General features: G+C 36.4%; 2 protein-coding genes across 7 annotated transcripts in view; one reads left to right on the top strand and one right to left on the bottom strand.

Moving 5' to 3' along the window:
* Positions 1–1768: 1768 nt before the first annotated feature.
* On the top strand, positions 1769–4564 carry LOC117335661 (transmembrane protein 53-B-like). The gene is made up of 3 exons (XM_033895813.1): positions 1769–1891; positions 2869–3117; positions 3809–4564. The coding sequence occupies exons 1-3, from the start codon at positions 1850–1852 to the stop codon at positions 4412–4414; spliced, it is 897 nt and encodes a 298-aa protein (XP_033751704.1). The 5' UTR covers positions 1769–1849; the 3' UTR covers positions 4415–4564.
* A 4088-nt stretch (positions 4565–8652) lies between these two features.
* The window catches only part of LOC117335660, a 38894-nt gene continuing 25661 nt past the window's right edge, over positions 8653–21885 (bottom strand). For 3 of the 6 annotated variants that reach the window (XM_033895807.1, XM_033895806.1, XM_033895808.1), the window contains exons 4-10: positions 21636–21760; positions 20773–21137; positions 20274–20327; positions 15863–16001; positions 14145–14260; positions 13396–13477; positions 10733–11256 (exon numbers count right to left, since the gene is read on the bottom strand). In XM_033895807.1, the coding sequence (XP_033751698.1) occupies positions 10781–11256; positions 13396–13477; positions 14145–14260; positions 15863–16001; positions 20274–20327; positions 20773–21137; positions 21636–21760 (1357 nt within the window). In that variant the 3' untranslated portion in view covers positions 10733–10780. Of the gene's footprint in view, positions 9070–10732; positions 11814–13395; positions 13478–14144; positions 14261–15862; positions 16002–20273; positions 20328–20772; positions 21138–21635; positions 21761–21885 lie in introns of those variants that run through there. The other 3 variants (XM_033895810.1, XM_033895812.1, XM_033895811.1) reach the window with 3 other exon arrangements.

The following is a 21885-nucleotide window of genomic DNA, read 5'->3' as shown; positions in this document are numbered from 1 at the left end:
GGATGGCACCACGCATTAAGTACCTCGTGTGTAACTGTGGAATCTTTAGGTCTAAACAATGGCTTCTATCATACCACTGTCCACTATTGTTTTGTCGTCTTTCGGTAACGAATGACATTTTCAGTGTTGATGGACCGTTAAGAATGTAATAACTAACTTTCGACCAGGAACGATAAACGTTACTTTAGAATTCTATACTAAGTAACCCCAGAGGAGGAGATATCCTTGGTCACTTGCCTACCTTATTTGACACACTTGTTAATTACAAGACGCCGTCAAGGAATAGTGTGATCCAGTTCTCCAGAGGAGTTTCCATCCTGGAAGTAGGAGAATCTACGCTACACAACTTACCAACGTCCACCAACAAATAAGGCGATTCGTGGGGTATTGTCTAAGAAAATAGACCATCAATAACCAGTATGTTGAAGGACAGAACATCAGCTGGTTTTTTCCATTCTGTTTCAGTTTGATGAATAACGGTAACAATCAATCGATATCTCAAAATAAATTATCAGTAAACTAGTGAAAACATTATCTGTATAATTAGTTAAGTCAACTCGAATGAAGATTCAAAACACATTTTGAGTAAGGGCTGTCCAAGGGTAGTTTTTTGTGCAGGTTTGTGTTACCCGATTTGGTGTGAAACATCATTGATGCTGGTGCGACCCCTTTGCTGAGTTTTTGCTTTAAACCTCTACTCATTCTTGATTTGGATTAAAACCGAATTTGATGTGAAACATCCTTGAGGGAGAGCAATACCATTTCATATAAATGAGGCTGGTGTGACCCATTGGATCAGTGGGATGGGCTCCATAAGGGAAACTTTGCTGAAACACTACTTTAAAAACTTACTCCTTCTTAAGCCTTGAGCGGATTACAAACAATTTGGTGCGAAACATCCTTGAGAGAGAGCAATACTATTTCATATAAATGAGGTTAGTGTGACCCATGGGCCCGAGTATTGGACCCCAAAAGTGGAAATTTGCTGAAATTTGTATTAATCAAACAATATTTTGACATTTGTTTCGACCTGTTTTAAATTCCATTCGTCTTCTCCTGGATATCAGTACTTTGACTCATGGCATGTTATTAATTTGAAACTCTATGCTCGTGAGCTGCGGCTAGGCGGATGATGATTTTCCGTTATAATGGTACGTGTACATTTTCAGAATATTGGGAATCCTCTTTTATTCTGACTGTTTGAAGTGTTAATATTCTTTACGAGACCATAGCTAGTTATCTGCTGTATTACATATAATTTATATATACACGAATTCCTGAGTGTTTGCTGATGTGGCGTATATATATTTTCAGACTGCTTCAAATATTGAGTGTCAAACAGGAACTCAAAGTATCGTTTTAAATGACTTTGGCAAACCGCGACCTTGGAACAGAACCTATAGCCTTCCCCGAATGGGCGAGAAGTCATCACCAAGGTCAACAGTAAAGATCCCAAACTCAGTCGCCTTTAACGAGTGATTTACTGAAGACATCAGGTACGCCCTACCTTCAGGACTTAATTCTGTCGCAAGAGCTCCAAAGTGTCGTCTTTCATTCAACAGGTTTCCTGTGGCACCCGAATATCTTCTACAATTTCTATCAATATCTAATCTCTATTGGTACGACCAACACAAGTTGGGTATCCGCAGAGTAACGAAACCATTCACACTCAGAAACATGTAATGGCCATCGATTAGATTTTGATACACATGCCGTGCATGCATGATCTCCTGCTGTCTGAACCGGAAATAAAGGACCGGACTATCTGTTCCGGATAGGGACGTACGTCCGCTGCATTTCACAAAGTATATACATTTGGCAAAAATGTCTACGTTCTGAAGCTTTGGAAATGATGGCAATCATCAAAGACGTTGGTTACCTGTTAAATAAGGTAGGGTTTCTATCATTGCTGATGCTCTGTTATATTTTAGGTTTGTAAATACATGTACATTGTACATGGACACTGTAATAATTGTTTTATCTGTGAAAGTACAGGTTTCATCTGAAAGTGTGACAGGACTTATGTGTCCTCTGTCACCATCTTCTCTTTCTCTCGCTCAGTCACTGCTCTCTATACGTGTTTTTTTTTAGCTACATCTCTATCTTAAAAAAAAAAAACATGCATTTTAATCTATTGGAATTAAAGTATAATTGTCGTGTATGGATTGAATTTCATAGAAATAGTCTTGTATGATGATACAAAAACATCATAGTTTGTAAATGGCAAAGTCATCTTTCGAAAAAACAGCTCTCTGTCCCTTTTAAAATTGGAATGACGCTTCATGTACAGAACCCGAAGGTGATCCCTTAATATGTTGTTACTAAAACTGATGCATAGCCCTTACTTTCCTGATAACTGACACTGGATTCTATATTCTGATATAGCCCTTTGTCTACAAATGGTTGAATGCACGGAATACCTCTCATATCATTTTGTAGTAATCCATTACATTCTTTGGTTAAAGGGAATGCTGAAGGTGTGTTTTTGTAGACTCATGAAAAAGATACCACCTCATAATTAAAAGATTCATAAGATAACATCCTTAAATGTTTTTTCACGTGTATCATTACCTGTAGTTGGTAGTATCCGCATATCATAGTCCTATCAAAGGTAGAACCTTTTGAAGTTTTTGGATTGTTCAACTGTATTTATAATCGTACAATAACTTTTATAACATGTTTGAAAATATGTGTGGTGATCGGCATTGTTAGTGTCATAAACACGACTGAAATCTCCTTTCTTGGAAAACTTATTTACTGCTTCATCGTATAAATAATTATTCAACGTTCCTGAAATAGCTATTGACCGAGGCATCTTAAAATCTTTATTCGAATTTTTAATGAAATTTACTGCAACTGTATTTCAAGGGAACAAGATTGAATCCATTGGTGTTGAGAACATGCTACAATTATCCTGCAAGCAAGGAAACAGTGGCGGGGATCTGGACAAAGAGGATTGACCCAAACCTCGAACTGAGAGCTCCGAGACAAAATGGAACCGTGCAACACGCGAGGCCGCTGTTGCTATTGTTTGGATGGATGCTTGCCAAGCGGAAACATATGCAAAAGTACGAGGAGTACTATCTAAACAGGGGCTACAACGTGATGACTGTCATGGTGAGTTTTACCGACAAGTGTTATTCAAGGAAATTATTGATATTGAATTTTGATTTGTAATGATTAAGATCATTTTATTGACCATTCTAAGACACGAGAGGTAAGTTTTATTTCGTTCCGTTGAGCATTCGAAGACTTAAGGGGTAAGTTAGGATGGTGTGTGTCGTGGAGGTGAGGGTCTGCTTCATATACTTAAACAACGAAGTCAATCTAAACAATTTTATTACATCGCATCATGTGTGTGTGTGTTGGTTAGTGTATTCATGTTTTCTAAATTATGTCAATAATGCTTAGTGCCTAGATAAACTATCGTACGATAGTCGTTAAACAACGAAGTCAATGTAAACAATATTTTTACATCATATCACATTTATAATTAAAACTCTCGTTTCTGAACGAGTATAGTTGTTCGAAAACTTTACAATGACAGACAGAACACTTTTTTCGCGTATTGACATTTTTATTCGTGATGTATTCTCTTTGTTTAAATGTAGATGTACGTCACAATGTAACATGGTTGTTAGCAGACCAATTCACGTGATGATTTTGATCCAGTTTTATCCATGTCATAAAAGAGGACGTGAGGACCAGATGATGGTTTTGGAGTTGCAATACTGAGGTCTCTATATTTAGAATGATTTCCTGTCGAGTCTTTACCACTGCTCACGTGAATGTTACTTCCTCGTTTCAGGGTTCTCCATTGGACATTCTCAAACCAACAAGGGCTCAGACTATCGCCAGCAAGATCCTAGAGCACATAGATGCCAGAACTCGTGAGGTTGGTAAACAGCCAATCCTTCTTCACGGATTTTCAGTGGGAGGGTATTTGATCGCTGAGTTCCATGTAAAATTGAATACTGAGGAGACAATAGCACGTGACTTACTTATAGCGCAGGTGTTTGATAGCCCAGTCGATTTCGACGGTATTCCAATAGGGTTTTCGACTGCTCTGACCAACAATCCAGCCCTTCGGTTTTTTATTAGAAACTCACTAAATTTGTACATGGCAACTAATAAGACGAGTGTTTCTAAATTTCTTAAAGCCTCTGAAGCTTTCAAATTGAACAAATATCACGTGCCCTCATTGTTTCTATACTCCAAAGCAGACCTTGTGGTAAGCTCTGATACAGTTGATGGATTTGTAAAAGGTTACCAACAGAGGAAGGTTCCCGTCCAGAGCAAGTGTTGGCAGGACTCGCGGCACGTGAGCCACTATTACTCTTACCCCGAGGAGTACATTGGCGTACTTACGGTATTCCTAGATACGTACGCAACCCGTCCTACCCCCAGAAGTTAGGACAGGATGTGTGTGAATATATACCACATGTTTATATGTACATTCTAACAGACACTGTGAAAGTCTTATATTGATACCATAGAAATTGTACATGCACTAAGAAACAATGTTGTAATGTGGTTACACGTATAAAACTTGAGCGATGTGTGACATCTCGGTATTATTATTGTTATTATCACCAAATGGATATCGTGTCAATGTCTAAGACAGTATGACATTATTGTGGTAAACATGCTTTCTGAACTTCCACCCATACATCACAGATCAAATCCAGCTTAGGACTGATAATGAGAGAATTCGTCTCGTGCTTTGTTGTTAAACATGCAACAAGAAGTATAATGTTATCATTTTATTTGCTTGGAATTTTCTTTGCTTCTTATTTCAAGACAATCAGTGTAATAGATAGAGGTTACTATACTAGGGTTTGGCCTCTAAATGGTGACTAGGTCCAGTGTCGTCAGAATCAGTGTAATTGATAGAGGTTACTATACTAGGGTTTGGCCTCTAAATAGTGACTAGGTCCAGTGTCGTGAGAATCAGTGTAATTGATAGAGGTTACTATACTAGGGTTTGGCCTCTAAATGGTGACTAGGTCCAGTGTTGGTAAAATCAGTGTAATTGATAGAGGTTACTATACTAGGGTTTGGCCTCTAAATGGTGACTAGGTCCAGTGTTGGTAAAATCAGTGAAATTGATAGAGGTTACTATACTAGGGTTTGGTCTCTAAATTGTGACTAGGTCCAGTGTCGTCAGAACCAGTGTAATTGATAGAGGTTACTCTACTAGGGTTTGGTCTCTGAATGGTGACTAGGTCCAGTGTCGTCAGAATCAGTGTAATTGATAGAGGTTACTATACTAGGGTTTGGTCTCTAAATTGTGACTAGGTCCAGTGTCGTCAGAACCAGTGTAATTGATAGAGGTTACTATACTAGGGTTTGGTCTCTAAATGGTGACTAGGTCCAGTGTCGTCAGAATCAGTGTAATTGATAGAGGTTACTATACTAGTGTTTGGTCTCTAAATGATGACTAGGCCCAGTGTCGTTAGAATCAGTGTAATTGATAGAGGTTACTATACTAGGGTTTGGTCTGTAAATGATTACTTGGTCCAGTGTCGTTAGAATCAGTGTAATTGATAGAGGTTACTATACTAGGGTTTGGTCTCTAAATAGTGACTAGGTCCAGTGTCGTTAGAATCAGTATAATTGATAATGGTGATTAGGTCCAGTGTCGTCAGAATCAGTATGATTGATAGATGTTACTATACTAGGGTTTGGTCTCTAAATGGTGACTTGGTCCAGTGTCGTTAGAATCAGTGTAATTGATAGAGGTTACTATACTAGGGTTTGGTCTCTAAATAGTGACTAGGTCCAGTGTCGTCAGAATCAGTGTAATTGATAAACGTTACTATACTAGGGTTTGGCCTCTAAATGGTGACTAGGTCTAGTGTCGTCAGAATCAGTGTAATTGATAGAGGTTACTATACTAGGGTTTGATCTCTAAATGGTGACTTGGTCCAGTGTCGTCAGAATCAGTGTAATTGATAGAGGTTACTATACTAGGGTTTGGCCTCTGAATGGTGACCAGGTCCAGTGTCGTCAGAATCAGTATGATTGATAAAGGTTACTATACTAGGGTTTGGTCTCTAAATGGTGACTTGGTCCAGTGTTGGTAAAATCAGTGAAATTGATAGAGGTTACTATACTAGGGTTTGGCCTCTGAATGGTGACCAGGTCCAGTGCCGTTAGAATCAGTATGATTGATAAAGGTTACTATACTAGGGTTTGGTCTGTAAATAGTGACTAGGTCCAGTGTCGTCAGAATCAATGTAATTGATAGAGGTTACTATACTAGGGTTTGGTCTCTAAATGGTGACTAGGTCCAGTGTCGTCAGAATCAGTGTAATTGATAGAGGTTACTATACTAGGGTTTGGTCTGTAAATGATTACTTGGTCCAGTGTTGTTAGAATCAGTATGATTGATAAAGGTTACTATACTAGGGTTTGGTCTGTAAATAGTGACTAGGTCCAGTGTCGTCAGAATCAGTGTAATTGATAGAGGTTACTATGCTAGGGTTTGGCCTCCAAATGGTGACTTGGGCCAGTGTCGTTAGAATCAGTGTAATTGATAGAGGTTACTATACTAGGGTTTGGTCTCTAAATGGTGACTAGGCCCAGTGTCGTTAGAATCAGTGTAATTGATAGAGGTTACTATACTAGGGTTTGGCCTCTAAATGGTGACTAGGTCCAGTGTCGTCAGAATCAGTGTAATTGATAGAGGTTACTATACTAGGGTTTGGCCTCTAAATGGTGACTAGGTCCAGTGTCGTTAGAATCAGTGTAATTGATAGAGGTTACTATACTAGGGTTTGGCCTCTAAATGGTGACTAGGTCCAGTGTCGTTAGAATCAGTGTAATTGATAGAGGTTACTATACTAGGGTTTGGCCTCTAAATAGTGACTAGGTCCAGTGTCGTTAGAATCAGTGTAATTGATAGAGGTTACTATACTAGGGTTTGGTCTCTAAATGGTGACTAGGTACAGTGTCGTTAGAATCAGTGTAATTGATAAAGGTTACTATACTAGGGTTTGGCCTCTGAATGGTGACCAGGTCCAGTGTCGTCAGAATCAGTGTAATTGATAGAGGTTACTATACTAGGGTTTCGTCTCTAAATAGTAACTAGTTCCAGTGTCGATAGAATCAGTGTAATTGATAGAGGTTACTATACTAAGGTTTGGCCTCCAAATGGTGACCAGGTCCAGTGTCGTCAGAATCAGTGTAATTGATAGAGGTTACTATACTAGGGTTTGGTCTCTAAATAGTGACTAGGTCCAGTGTCGTCAGAATCAATGTAATTGATAGAGGTTACTATACTAGGGTTTGGACTCTAAATGGTGACTAGGTCCAGTGTTGTTAGAATCAGTGTAATTGATAGAGGTTACTATACTAGGGTTTGGACTCTAAATGGTGATTAGGTCCAGTGTCGTCAGAATCAGTGTAATTGATAGAGGTTACTATACTAGGGTTTGGTCTCTAAATGGTGACTAGGTCCAGTGTCGTCAGAATCAGTGTAATTGATAAAGGTTACTATACTAGGGTTTGGCCTCTAAATGGTGACTAGGTCCAGTGTTGTTAGAATCAGTGTAATTGATAGAGGTTACTATGCTAGGGTTTGGCCTCCAAATGGTGACTTGGGCCAGTGTCGTCAGAATCAGTGTAATTGATAATAGTGACTAGGTCCAGTGTCGTCAGAATCAGTGTAATTGATAAAGGTTACTATACTAGGGTTTGGTCTCTAAATAGTGACTAGGTCCAGTGTCGTCAGAATCAGTGTAATTGATAGAGGTTACTATACTAGGGTTTGGCCTCTAAATGGTGACTAGGTCCAGTGTCGTCAGAATCAGTGTAATTGATAGAGGTTACTATACTAGGGTTTGGTCTCTAAATGGTGACTAGGTCCAGTGTCGTTAAAATCAGTGTAATAGATAGAGGTTACTATACTAGGGTTTGGCCTCTAAATGGTGACTAGGTCCAGTGTCGTCAGAATCAGTGTAATTGATAGAGGTTACTATACTAGAGTTTGGTCTCTAAATGGTGACTAGGTCCAGTGTCGTTAAAATCAGTGTAATAGATAGAGGTTATAAATAGTAACTTAATCACCTTTAGCAGCCATTGCTGTGAAGTTGTCTGGAGATTTCTTCAAGAGAATAAGGAAAGAAAAGCCCTTATACAAGGGAAAGCAGAAAATGACAGATTACCACAGGAAATAGCACACAGTCTAGTCATTGTTAACACACGTGTACGTAATATTAAGTAGACAAGTAATTTTTACGTATGTTTACTTTATATTAAATCGACGCGTCACATTTAATAAAAGTTGACTTTATATTAAATAGACGAGTCAAAATTAACATACTTTCATTAAATATGTAAATGAGTCACATTCAACACTTTACTTTATCTAAAATAGACTGGTCACATTTAACATCCTTTAACTTAACCTAAAACAACAAGTAAGTAGTGACGATGTAAGGTTTTCACTGAATAATGACATGATCTGCGTGTATAAGAAATCACATGTGAGATGCAGTAAACATCGTGTGTCTATTTGTATCATGTCGGTCACCACCTATTGTACATGGAAATTGTCTCAAAACTTATTTAACATTTCTTCTTTGTTTTCCTACATTTAGTCGTGTCATATGTTGATGAATACCTATCAAAAGTTAACAGGAACAAAAATAGGGAAAATAAAACTTTAATGGATGATATCAGCTCCCTGAACGCTCTCTAGTGTTTCCTCTCAATAACAGTTGTCTCCAGGTGGTTCCTTTTGACATAATTGTGTGCCTTTCTATACCGTCCTGGGCTGTGTCCTTGGTGTTCCTTACCGTCTATTACATCGTCATTGGCAATAATACCGGAAGTGTCTTTTACATCTTCCTCTGCCGAAGTTATTTGAATTTTAACCTCTTGTAATACATCCGGTGCCACATCCGGTGCCACATCCGGAATAGATTGCACAGTGGAATGTCTGGAAAGTGTGCCTTCAGACGGCGTGGTTTTCCCGTCGTCAGAGGAAATGTAAGGATCTACAGAATAAATTCCGTTTTTTCTATACAGGTGTCTGTGAGTGGTATATGGCAGTGAATTACTGTCCTCGGGGTTAGAGAAACATTATACTAGGGTTTGGCCTCTAAATGGTGACTAGGTCCAGTGTCGTCAGAATCAGTGTAATTGATAGAGGTTACTATACTAGGGTTTGGCCTCTAAATAGTGACTAGGTCCAGTGTCGTGAGAATCAGTGTAATTGATAGAGGTTTCTATACTATAGGGTTTGGTCTCTAAATGGTGACTAGGCCCAGTGTCGTTAGAATCAGTGTAATTGATAGAGGTTACTATACTAGGGTTTGGACTCTAAATGATGACTAGGTCCAGTGTAGTCAGAATCAGTGTAATTGATAGAGGTTACTATACTAGGGTTTGGACTCTAAATGATGACTAGGTCCAGTGTAGTCAGAATCAGTGTAATAGATAGAGGTTACTATACTAGGGTTTGGTCTCTAAATAGTGACTAGGTCCAGTGTCGTCAGAATCAGTGTAATTGATAGAGGTTACTATACTAGGGTTTGGCCTCTAAATGGTGACTAGGTCCAGTGTCGTTAGAATCAGTGTAATTGATAAAGGTTACTATACTAGGGTTTGGCCTCTAAATGGTGACTAGGTCCAGTGTCGTTAGAATCAGTGTAATTGATAAAGGTTACTATACTAGGGTTTGGCCTCTAAATGGTGACTAGGTCCAATGCTGTTAGAATCAGTATGATTGATAAAGGTTACTATACTAGGGTTTGGTCTCTAAATGGTGACCAGGTCCAGTGTCGTTAGAATCAGTGTAATAGATAGAGGTTACTATACTAGGGTTTGGCCTCTAAATGGTGACTAGGTCCAATGCTGTTAGAATCAGTATGATTGATAAAGGTTACTATACTAGGGTTTGGTCTCTAAATGGTGACTAGGTCCAGTGTCGTTAGAATCAGTGTAATTGATAGAGGTTACTATACTAGGGTTTGGTCTGTAAATGATTACTTGGTCCAGTGTTGTTAGAATCAGTGTAATTGATAGAGGTTACTATACTAGAGTTTGAACTCGAAATGGTGACTAGGTCCAGTGTCGTCAGAACCAGTGTTATTGATAGAGGTTACTATACTAGGGTTTGGTCTCTAAATAGTAACTTAATCACCTTTAGCAGCCATTGCTGTGAAGTTGTCTGGAGATTTCTTCAAGAGAATAAGGAAAGAAAAGCCCTTATACAAGGGAAAGCAGAAAATGACAGATTACCACAGGAAATAGCACACAGTCTAGGCATTGTTAACACACGTGTACGTAATATTAAGTAGACAAGTAATTTTTACGTATGTTTACTTTATATTAAATCGACGCGTCACATTTAATAAAAGTTGACTTTATATTAAATAGACGAGTCAAAATTAACATACTTTCATTAAATATGTAAATGAGTCACATTCAACACTTTACTTTATCTAAAATAGACTGGTCACATTTAACATCCTTTAACTTAACCTAAAACAACAAGTAAGTAGTGACGATGTAAGGTTTTCACTGAATAATGACATGATCTGCGTGTATAAGAAATCACATGTGAGATGCAGTAAACATCGTGTGTCTATTTGTATCATGTCGGTCACCACCTATTGTACATGGAAATTATCTCAAAACTTATTTAACATTTCTTCTTTGTTTTCCTACATTTAGTCGTGTCATATGTTGATGAATACCTATCAAAAGTTAACAGGAACAAAAATAGGGAAAATAAAACTTTAATGGATGATATCAGCTCCCTGAACGCTCTCTAGTGTTTCCTCTCAATAACAGTTGTCTCCAGGTGGTTCCTTTTGACATAATTGTGTGCCTTTCTATACCGTCCTGGGCTGTGTCCTTGGTGTTCCTTACCGTCTATTACATCGTCATTGGCAATAATACCGGAAGTGTCTTTTACATCTTCCTCTGCCGAAGTTATTTGAATTTTAACCTCTTGTAATACATCCGGTGCCACATCCGGTGCCACATCCGGTGCCACATCCGGAATAGATTGCACAGTGGAATGTCTGGAAAGTGTGCCTTCAGACGGCGTGGTTTTCCCGTCGTCAGAGGAAATGTAAGGATCTACAGAATAAATTCCGTTTTTTCTATACAGGTGTCTGTGAGTGGTATATGGCAGTGAATTACTGTCCTCGGGGTTAGAGAAACAATTGAGTCTTTTTCTTATCTTCCGTATACTTCTGAAAGGTATTCTTTTCTTTCCTTTTATTATAAAGAGTGGCATTTCTGTAAAAGTGAATGAGAAAAATATTATGACTTACTTCAATATGATAAAATGATAATGTATAATTCGTACATATAATTATCAGTGTTCATACGTTATTTGTCCATTTAGATGAAGTCAATACATGCCCTTCAATATATCAATTTTAAAAACATTAGAATATTCAAAAATCTATCAATAATAAGAATGTATAATTGAAGCGTTAATTGTAAATCTACTTCTTGTTAAAACAACGACAAAAAATGAAGTATACACGTATTTATAAATAAAACCTCCTATTTAAACTCGGGCCCCAGTATTTAGACCCTGGTAAATGTGGTACGATAAACACAAAACGATTCGGAACTATTTTTGGGTGGGTGGGGGAATGCTAAAACCCCCCACTTAAACACGTCTCTTCGGTAACAAACTAAGTCTATCGGGATCGGATTTTGTTATCAAGCAGAATTGTTATAATATTGACTCGACGATTCTACCAGAAGTCACGTGGGTTACTTCTTCGGAATTTGTTGCCTTGGAATCGGAAATGGAAGTCGTGATATCAGGGCCGCCACAGAACCTGCAGGCAAAATGATATTCATGACATAACCGTGTGCCGATAAAAGTCACGTGGCCATGCAGTGACATCATTAAGCCATGCAATGACGTCATGTTAGTAGGAGGTGTTAGGCTGGATACAGGTTGCCAAGCGTTTCTGCTAATCCTTTGAATATGAATGATAAAACAGCTGAAACCATAACTGTATACATTTTCAGCCTTACTTTTTATATCCACTACGATAAGGAAAAATCTGTTTTGATTGATATCCTGAGTTTCGGTCAATTTGAGCTGAAAAAGCGTGAACTATTCCGTTCATGGCCATTTGAAGCGTCCACAACCTCACAATATACCGCACATGCTTCCGCAACAATAACTGACACAAATACAAACACGGAAATAGACGATATATCAAGTATATCAGTAAACGTTACAGAACAGTAATTGATAAAACAATATACCATTTCCCAAAGAAATCTATAAATATAATAAATAAATAATAAAAAACAAAACAAATAAAAAGAGCAGATTGAATTCATAGAATATTCATACAAAAATAAATATATGTAGAAATGTTCTTAAAGTATTATAACAAATTATAAATACAAAATGCTTTCATGACATGTATTAGATATACCAAGTAAATAAATATCTTTCGTCACTGGAACTTGACAAATAGAAGGGAAAGAGGGAAAACATATTCACCACTTGTATAGTATATCAACTCTTTTTTGAAACACTGTTAATGAACCATCTGAATCTACTCGGTGAATCCTTTTTGTAAATGATCTCAAATCTACTCGGTGAATCCTTTTTGTGAATGATCTCAAATCTACTTGGTGGATCATTTTTGTGAATGATCTCAAATCTACTTGGTGGATCATTTTTGTGAACTATCTGATATCTTCTTTGTGAATCCTTTTTGGGAACTCTCTGAGATGCACCAACTAAGTTACACCATTGTTTTAATCTCTCTAGATGAAATCCGTTTTATCAAAACGGTAAACCCCGTATTCAAATAGCATCTTCAGTCAGATTTACATTGTAAATAAATTTCGAATGAATATCTAACCCTTTGTTTTGGGAGACCGTTTGTGAAACCCTTTGTTTTGGGAGACCCTGCTTGTGAAACCTTATGTTTTGTGAAATGCTATGTTTAGTGAAGTGGTATGTTTTGTGAGACCCTGTTTGTGATACCATATTTCTGTCAAGGTGCTATTGGTGAAATGAAATTTGGGAATCCTCTTAATTGTCTCTCTAGATGAAATCCGTTTTATCAAAACGGTAAACCCCGTATTCATATAGCATCTTCAGTCAGATTTACATTGTAAATACCGAATGAATAGTAATATCGGTAGACTGAAAGGTTGGATAACATGTAGGACCAGTTGTGAAGCAGATATAAGTATATCTATCTATAGTTGATTGCTTTGATTGGTATACGGTGCAGTTTGTATATCACTGGCTGGTAAAATCAAAATATTCAAATGCAAAGCGCGGGTAATTCGAAATGTACTGCCATGCTATCAAGAGAGTGGTAACAAAATGATAAGAATATATCAGCTGGCTCTGATGAATCACGTGACAAGGTTTCTTTATCTTACCACATCCGGCTGTTTTCTCGGTAATTTTAGACATGGGAATTCCTTCACTGATACACAGGTCCCTAAGTATCTTGTTGACGTTCTGAAATGAACATCATGTAAATGAGAAAAATGGTGCTGAAACATTCATAACAAAATTTTGAAAAAACGTTCATCGATTAGAAAACCGAATATTATTATCTCAGAAAAACTTGATACCGTTCATTCTTTAAATTCAATTCCTTCGTTTGAAATGAAATTTTGAAATGGAATTATCGCCCTTTGGTCACTTTTATTATATTTACAGATGTACCAATGAAATATATCGAAAATATTAAACGGTTTTCCGTTGAATATATTTCATAAGTGTGAAACGAATATCAATATTTCTTAGAATACTTTGCCGAATTAAATTAATTTCATATTTAACGTGAAACTTTAAAGACGTTAAAACAAAAGGGAAAAATTTGTGCGTCGAAAAGTCGAAAAAACGCAGGATCCGCTGAAATTCCGTCGAGCAGCCTATTGAAAATGGCGTCGTCATGTTGTCAAGGCTAATGTCAGAAGTATACGACGTCAAAGATTATGCTACTGAATCCAGCGCTTTTTCGACACATTGATTTTTTCCCTTTATTTTTTCCAAAATTGAAATCAATAGAAAATTCAATGGTTTCCCGTTGGACATATTAGATATATTTCACTCGTATGACAGAATACATCGATCCTTTGTCTTAATCGTGACTTCATGTCCTTAATCAAATTAGAATTACCTTTTGATACTTAAGGTTTGACTCTGATTCCTCATATTTTTCCTCCACTAACTTTTTCTCTGTGTAGATCATTTTCAGCTGAAGATGTGCCTCGTCCATTACCGCCATCACCAGACCTTAGTACATAACAATCACACCTTAGTACAGAACAGTCACACCTTAGTACATAACAGTCACACCTCAGTACATAACAGTCACACCTTAGTACATATCAGTCACACCTTAGTACATAGCAGTCACACCTTAGTACATAACAGTCACACCTTAGTACATTACAGTCATACATCAGTACATAACAGTCACACATCAGTACATATCAGTCACACCTCAGTACATAAGTCACACCTCAGTACATAACAGTCACACCTTAGTACATTACAGTCACACATCAGTACATAACAGTCACACCTCAGTACATAACAGTCACACCTCAGTACATAACAGTCACACCTCAGTACATAAGTCACACCTCAGTTCATAACAGTCACACCTCAGTACATAACAGTCACACTTCAGTACATAACAGTCACACCTCAGTACATAACAGTCACACATCAGTACATAACAGTCACACCTTAGTACACAACAGTCATACTTCAGTACATAACAGTCACACCTTAGTACATAACAGTCACACCTTAGTACATTACAGTCACACCTCAGTACATTACAGTCACACCTCAGTACATAACAGTCTCACCTCAGTACATAACAGTCACATCTCAGTACATAACAGTCACACCTCAGTACATAACAGTCACACATCAGTATATAACAGTCACATCTCAGTACATAACAGTCACACCTCAGTACATAACAGTCACACCTCAGTACATAACAGTAACACCTCAGTACATAACAGTCACATCTCAGTACATAACAGTCACATACCAGTACATAACAGTCACACCTCAGTACATAACAGTCACACATCAGTATATAACAGTCACATCTCAGTACATAACAGTCACACCTCAGTACATAACAGTCACACCTCAGTACATAACAGTCACACCTTAGGACATATCAGTCACACCTCAGTCACTTTTTCAATCAGACTGATGCCAAGATTTACCGACAGAATGTATATTATTTCGTAGTGACTTGGGTTTGTATCAATGAAAGTCACATGTTCTACCTTGAATAGATAAATAGGTTTCAGGGAAACGAATGTCAAGATCGATATATTGATTTAAAAATACTTTATACTGTCTTGTTTTAACAGCCCTATTCGTAATTTAGGAGACGATACATTTCCGCCAACTCATTATCATTTAACGATAATTATAACCTACCAATTTTTAACATACAAATATAGCATTTCTCGCATAATGTTAAAGATAAAAATAAGCTTCATACGTTCTTTTCATTACAAATCATAAAGTTATATCAATTAGAACACGCGATTTGTTTTAGGAAATATCGTAGATCATATGCGTTTAAGCATCAACGCAATAAATTAGACATCAGAACGTATTATCGCTGTCTTCATCATGTAAATACGAAAAGGCCATAAAACATGTACAACAATAAAACATGTTTTTATTTTATAAGCTCAGTCTGTAACGGTTTGACTATTAAAATGACACCCCGCGGACAGACCCATTAATCCAACTCAAAAAAGGTCATCAACTAGGTCATTAAAATGACACCTAATAAAAATGTATATTAATAGCCATATAAACAACTTTGGTACAAGATCTGAAGTTTGTACTTACTGTTGGCGACCCTGATCACGCGCCACGGGATGAGGAAGGCCAACGTCGCGACAGCATCCTCTAGTGGATATCCCATGATGCCTTTGATGAAGGCAATGTCAATGACGAAGGATGTAACGACGATAAACCCGTCAAACAGCTGTGTAAGACAGAGGTACAAGGTTACTTGTATAGAGGGACATGGTAACTGTACAGAGGGACAGGGTTACTTGTACAGAGGGACCAGGTTACTTGTACAGAGTGACAGGATTACTGTACAGAGGGACAGGGTTACTGTACAGAGGGACAGGGTTACTTGTAGAGGGACGGGGTTACTTGTACATGGGGACAGGGTTACTTGCACAGAGATACAGGGTTACTTGTACAGAGATACAGGGTTATTTGTAGAGGGACGGGGTTACTTGTACAGGGGGACAGGGTTACTTTTACAGAGATACAGGGTTACTTGTACAGAAGGACCAGGTTACTTGTACAGAGATACAGGGTTACTTGTACAGAGGGACAGGGTTACTTGTACAGAGTGACAGGGTTACTGTACAGAGGACAGGGTTACTGCACAGAGGGACAGGGTTACTTGTAGAGGGACGGGGTTACTTATACAGGGGGACAGGGTTACTTGTACAGAGATACAGGGTTACTTGTACAGAGGGACAGGGTTATTTGTAGAGGGACGGGGTTACTTGTACAGGGGGACAGGGTTACTTGTACAGAGATACAGGGTTACGTATACCAAGGGACGGGGCTACTTTACCGAGGGACGGGGTTACTTTACCGAGGGACAAAGTTACTGTTTTAGAGGAATAAGGTTATTTCTAAGAGGGACATATTTTTAATACTGTTTATATAGGGACAGGATTATTTCTACAGAGGGACAGAGTTATTTCTACAAATGGACAGGGCTACTTTTACAAATAGACAGGGTTAAGAACATGGTTATTTCTACAGACGGACATGCTCTACTACAGTTTATATAGGGACAGGGTTATTTCTACAGAGGGATTGGGTTATTTTATATAGTATACCCTTGATATGGAGATGTGTGGGTGGAACAATCGAAATGTATATGTGATGAAAAAAAGTTTATATCTAGAGTAGTATTTACAGGTATGGTAAAGGATGATCAATACGTATCGGTAAGTATTTTGTAAGGATGTAAATATTTAAATTTTAAAATGTGAAAAAGAGCGATAACGGCAACAAATATACAAGTTTGTACGAGAAACCGAGCTTAGAATAATGCTGAACATGCTGTCAGGAACAGACGGAAACAAAGTAAAACATGAACCCACTAAGATCAGCGAAGGTAAAACATGAACCCACTAAGATCAGCGAAGGTAAAACATGAACCCACTAAGATCAGCGAAAGTAAAACATGAACCCACTAAGATCAGCGGAAGTAAAATGCTGACCCGACCTTAGGGACATATCAAACTAATCTGTTATAAAAAATCAATTTTCAATGAAAAGTATTAGAAGAAATTCAACACAGATCGAAATATTTCTTAACTTGCTTGGAACAAAATAACTGCACATCCACAGTAAGAAAATATACAGTGTCTACAAGGTACGAACACTAGAATAATTTTCAGGATGAAAAAATGACGTTTTAAACACGCTATCAACCAAACTATTATGCAATGTTTGTTGAACCAAACAGGAAAGGAATGTGTTGACTAACACAACGATAACGTAACACTATTATACCTAGTCCAATACGTTTGGTCTAAACACACCTGCAGTACTACAAGGTGATTAATGACTATGCTTTCTGTTGTCTGTTTTGCTGAATCATTTTGAAAAAATAAAAGACTTCAATAATAATGATAGAAAAATAAATGTTTGATAACGAACAGTCTATCTTATGTTTATCTAATTACATGTAAGATGACGTGTGACTAATTTTGGCATTTGTTACAAATATCACACCAAGTTAAACGGAAAATGAAAGCCCTTTCGGACAAAAAGTACGGTAGTGGTATAATGATAATAAAAAAAACAAAAGCAATATCCGTGTTCAAAGTCATTAGTAAAAATATTGAGCGAATCAGATAAGATTTTGTGTAGCCGGTTTCCACACGAGCTAGATGTAGATACCGAATATGGTGTTAATATATAGTCTTTATACCAGATATGGTGTTAATATATAGTCTTTATACCAGATATGGTGTTAAAATATAGTCTTTATACTAGATATGGTGTTAATATATAGTCTTTATACCAGATATGGTGTTAATATATAGTCTTTATACCAGATATGGTGTTAATATATAGTCTTTATACAAGATATGGTGTTAATATATAGTCTTCATACAAGATATGGTGTTAATATATAGTCTTTGTACCAGATATGGTGTTAATATATAGTCTTTATACCAGATATGGTGTTAATATATAGTCTTTATACCAGATATGGTGTCTATATATAGTCTTTATACCAGATATGGTGTTAATATGTAGTCTTTATACCAGATATGGTGTTAATATATAGTCTTTGTACCAGATATGGTGTTAATATATAGTCTTTATACCAGATATGGTGTTAATATATAGTCTTTATACCAGATATGGTGTTAATATATAGTCTTTGTACCAGATATGGTGTTAATATATAGTCTTTATACCAGATATGGTGTTAATATGTAGTCTTTTTTACCAGATATGGTGTTAATATATAGTCTTTGTACCAGATATGGTGTTAATATATAGTCTTTATACCAGATATGGTGTCTATATATAGTCTCTATACCAGATATGGTGTTAATATATAGTCTTTATACCAGATATGGTGTTAATATATAGTCTTTATACCAGATGTGGTGTTAATATATAGTCTTTATACCAGATATGGTGTTAATATATAGTCTTTATACCAGATATGGTGTTAATATATAGTCTTTGTACCAGATATGGTGTTAAAATATAGTCTTTATACCAGTATGGTGTTAATATATAGTCTTTATACCAGATATGGTGTTAATATATAGTCTTTGTACCAGATATGGTGTTAATATATAGTCTTTGTACCAGATATGGTGTTAATATATAGTCTTTGTACCAGATATGGTGTTAATATATAGTCTTTATACCAGATATGGTGTTAATATATAGTCTTTATACCAGATATGGTGTTAATATATAGTCTTTATACCAGATGTGGTGTTAATATATAGTCTTTATACCAGATATGGTGTTAATACATTATAGTCTTTATACCAGATATGGTGTTGATATATAGTCTTTATACCAGATATGGTGTTAATATATAGTCTTTATACCAGATATGGTGTTAATATATAGTCTTTATACCAGATGTGGTGTTAATATATAGTCTTTATACCAGATATGGTGTTAATACATTATAGTCTTTATACCAGATATGGTGTTAATATATAGTCTTTATACCAGATGTGGTGTTAATATATAGTCTTTATACCAGATATGGTGTTAATATATAGTCTTAATACCAGATATGGTGTTAATATATAGTCTTTACACCAGATATGGTGTTAATATATAGTCTCTATACCAGATATGGTGTTAATATATAGTCTTTATACCAGATATGGTGTTAATATATAGTCTTTATACCAGATATGGTGTTAATATATAGTCTTTATACCAGATATGGTGTTAATATATAGTCTCTATACCAGATATGGTGTTAATATATAGTCTTTACACCAGATATGGTGTTAATATATAGTCTCTATACCAGATATGGTGTTAATATATAGTCTTTATACCAGATATGGTGTTAATATATAGTCTTTATACCAGATATGGTGTTAATATATACTCTTTATACCAGATATGGTGTTAATATATAGTCTTTATACCAGATATGGTGTTAATATATAGTCTCTATACCAGATATGGTGTTAATATATAGTCTTAACACCAGATATGGTGTTAATATATAGTCTCTATACCAGATATGGTGTTAATATATAGTCTTTATACCAGATATGGTGTTAAAATATAGTCTTTATACCAGATATGGTGTTAATATATAGTCTTTATACCAGATATGGTGTTAATATATAGTCTTTATACCAGATATGGTGTTAATATATAGTCTTTATACCAGATATGGTGTTAATATATAGTCTTTATACCAGATATGGTGTTAATATATAGTCTTTATACCAGATATGGTGTTAATATATAGTCTCTATACCAGATATGGTGTTAATACATTATAGTCTAAGGTTAAAAATATCAGGAGGACTTTGCATGACCCCAAGAGCGTATCGATGATTTCTTCCAGTTAGACACTTGTATTGAATTTTAAATGCTTTATAGGAAGTGAATTAGTTGCTTTATTCTGTTGACCATTTATCACTAATAAACGGGGAGTTAGATTAGAGTGGAAGAAGGAGGATCAAGTTTCATATATACCTATTATACTTACCTCAAACTTTTTCTTGAACAGGGTTAATCCATAACAAAATACTTTCATCAATGTCTGCAAAAATTCAATGAAACAGAAATAAAATAATAAAATAATATTAGTTTATCTATGTATATAGTTTTACCACCGAAACTATACTACCAGTTTTATCAACGAAACTTTTCTCAAGGACATGATATGTGATTCTACCAAAACGTTTTCCTTATAGATAGCCCTTTCAGAAAGAGCTTTTTCTTCCAAAAACTTCTGTACTACATTATTAACATACTAATTCCATTTATCAAGGGTATAAGAAAGAATATACCGGCTACCTAACAAAACAGATATCCCTAGCATTATCTAAAATGGCTACCCAATCAAGAAAAATCCATAGCATTATATAAAATGGCTACCCAATAAAAAAAAATCCTTAGCATTATCTCAAATGGCTACCCAATCAGGAAATATCCCTATCATTGCCTAAAATGACCGCAAAATAAAAAAAAATATACAGACTTACTAACACAACTAGTATGCCTAGAATGATTATACTGGCTTTATGGAATGCATGCGAGAGAACCTCCTCCAGTTCAGGCTTGTGATCGGCTTCCATGAAAGCGGGAATGTCAGCTTGTGTAAAGTACTCTTTGTACAATCCCGCCATTGCCGCCGATCGTCTGCTCCGATATAGATATGTGACGTTTGTATCGGTACTGAGGTTGAGAAACACGTCACTTGTCTGATTGTATGTAGACATAGACCAGATTACACGATTGAACACGTCTGACACCGCCTCTATATCAAGTCCAGTGAAAATGGTTGGGAATAGCTGAAGTAAAAGTGTCGTAAACTTCAGTGTGAGGTTCCGAGCTTCATGTACCATTTCTGAGAAAGCAAATCGAAAGCGGACACCATAAGTAAAGTGAACAAATTCAATGCTGTTGTTAAATGGCGTTTTTTTTTCAATTACAAGCAACAACCAAAGATTTCATTAGAACGATACCTCCTTCAGTATCTAACATCTCAATACTGCTATGGTACAGATGGAAACCAAGGAACTGGATATCTGAATATTATTCAAAATGTATAGCAATCAGAACTCTTGATAATATATAAAAAGTGTCGAACTATGTGACATCCAAGATGCTGTTGGGTTTGACGACTTAAAAAATACAAAATGAAAATTAGCCTCAAGTCATACATACCTTTGATGAAGTGTATGTCCAGGATACGTTTCCCTAGTAACTACAGTACATCATACATATCTTTGATGGAGTGTATGGCTAAATCAGTTTCCCTAGTAACTACAGTACATCATACATATCTTTGATGGAGTGTATGGCTAAGTTAGTTTCCCTAGTAACTACAGTACATCATACATACCTTTGATGAAGTGTATGTCCAGGATAAGTTCCCCCAGTACTAAGGCACAATCTAGGATATTCAACACGACGATAAGGAGTAGAATCTTCTTGCTGTGAAGGATTTGTTCTCCTGATCTCCGTAATCTGTCGGAAAACCAATCATGGTATTAAATGATATCGAAGGAATGACAACGGTATCCGAAGTGTGTCATTTGGTGATATATTCACTTGTTCCGACAATCCTGCATTCTTTTCTTTTTCTTTCATAA

The sequence above is a fragment of the Pecten maximus genome, chromosome 10, assembly GCF_902652985.1.
Source record: "Pecten maximus chromosome 10, xPecMax1.1, whole genome shotgun sequence".
NCBI classification, from domain to species: domain Eukaryota; kingdom Metazoa; phylum Mollusca; class Bivalvia; order Pectinida; family Pectinidae; genus Pecten; species Pecten maximus.
Note: the sequence above shows the minus strand (reverse complement) of the source record. Positions and strands in the feature narration are given on the sequence as shown.

Excerpts from the sequence above, each read along its gene's own strand:
- LOC117335661 (XM_033895813.1), top strand. The coding sequence starts at position 1,850 with ATGATGGCAATCATCAAAGACGTTGGTTACCTGTTAAATAAG. Across the intron at positions 1,892-2,868 it reads TTGGTTACCTGTTAAATAAG|GGAACAAGATTGAATCCATT; the intron begins GTAGGGTTTCTA and ends CTGTATTTCAAG. Across the intron at positions 3,118-3,808 it reads ACAACGTGATGACTGTCATG|GGTTCTCCATTGGACATTCT; the intron begins GTGAGTTTTACC and ends TCCTCGTTTCAG.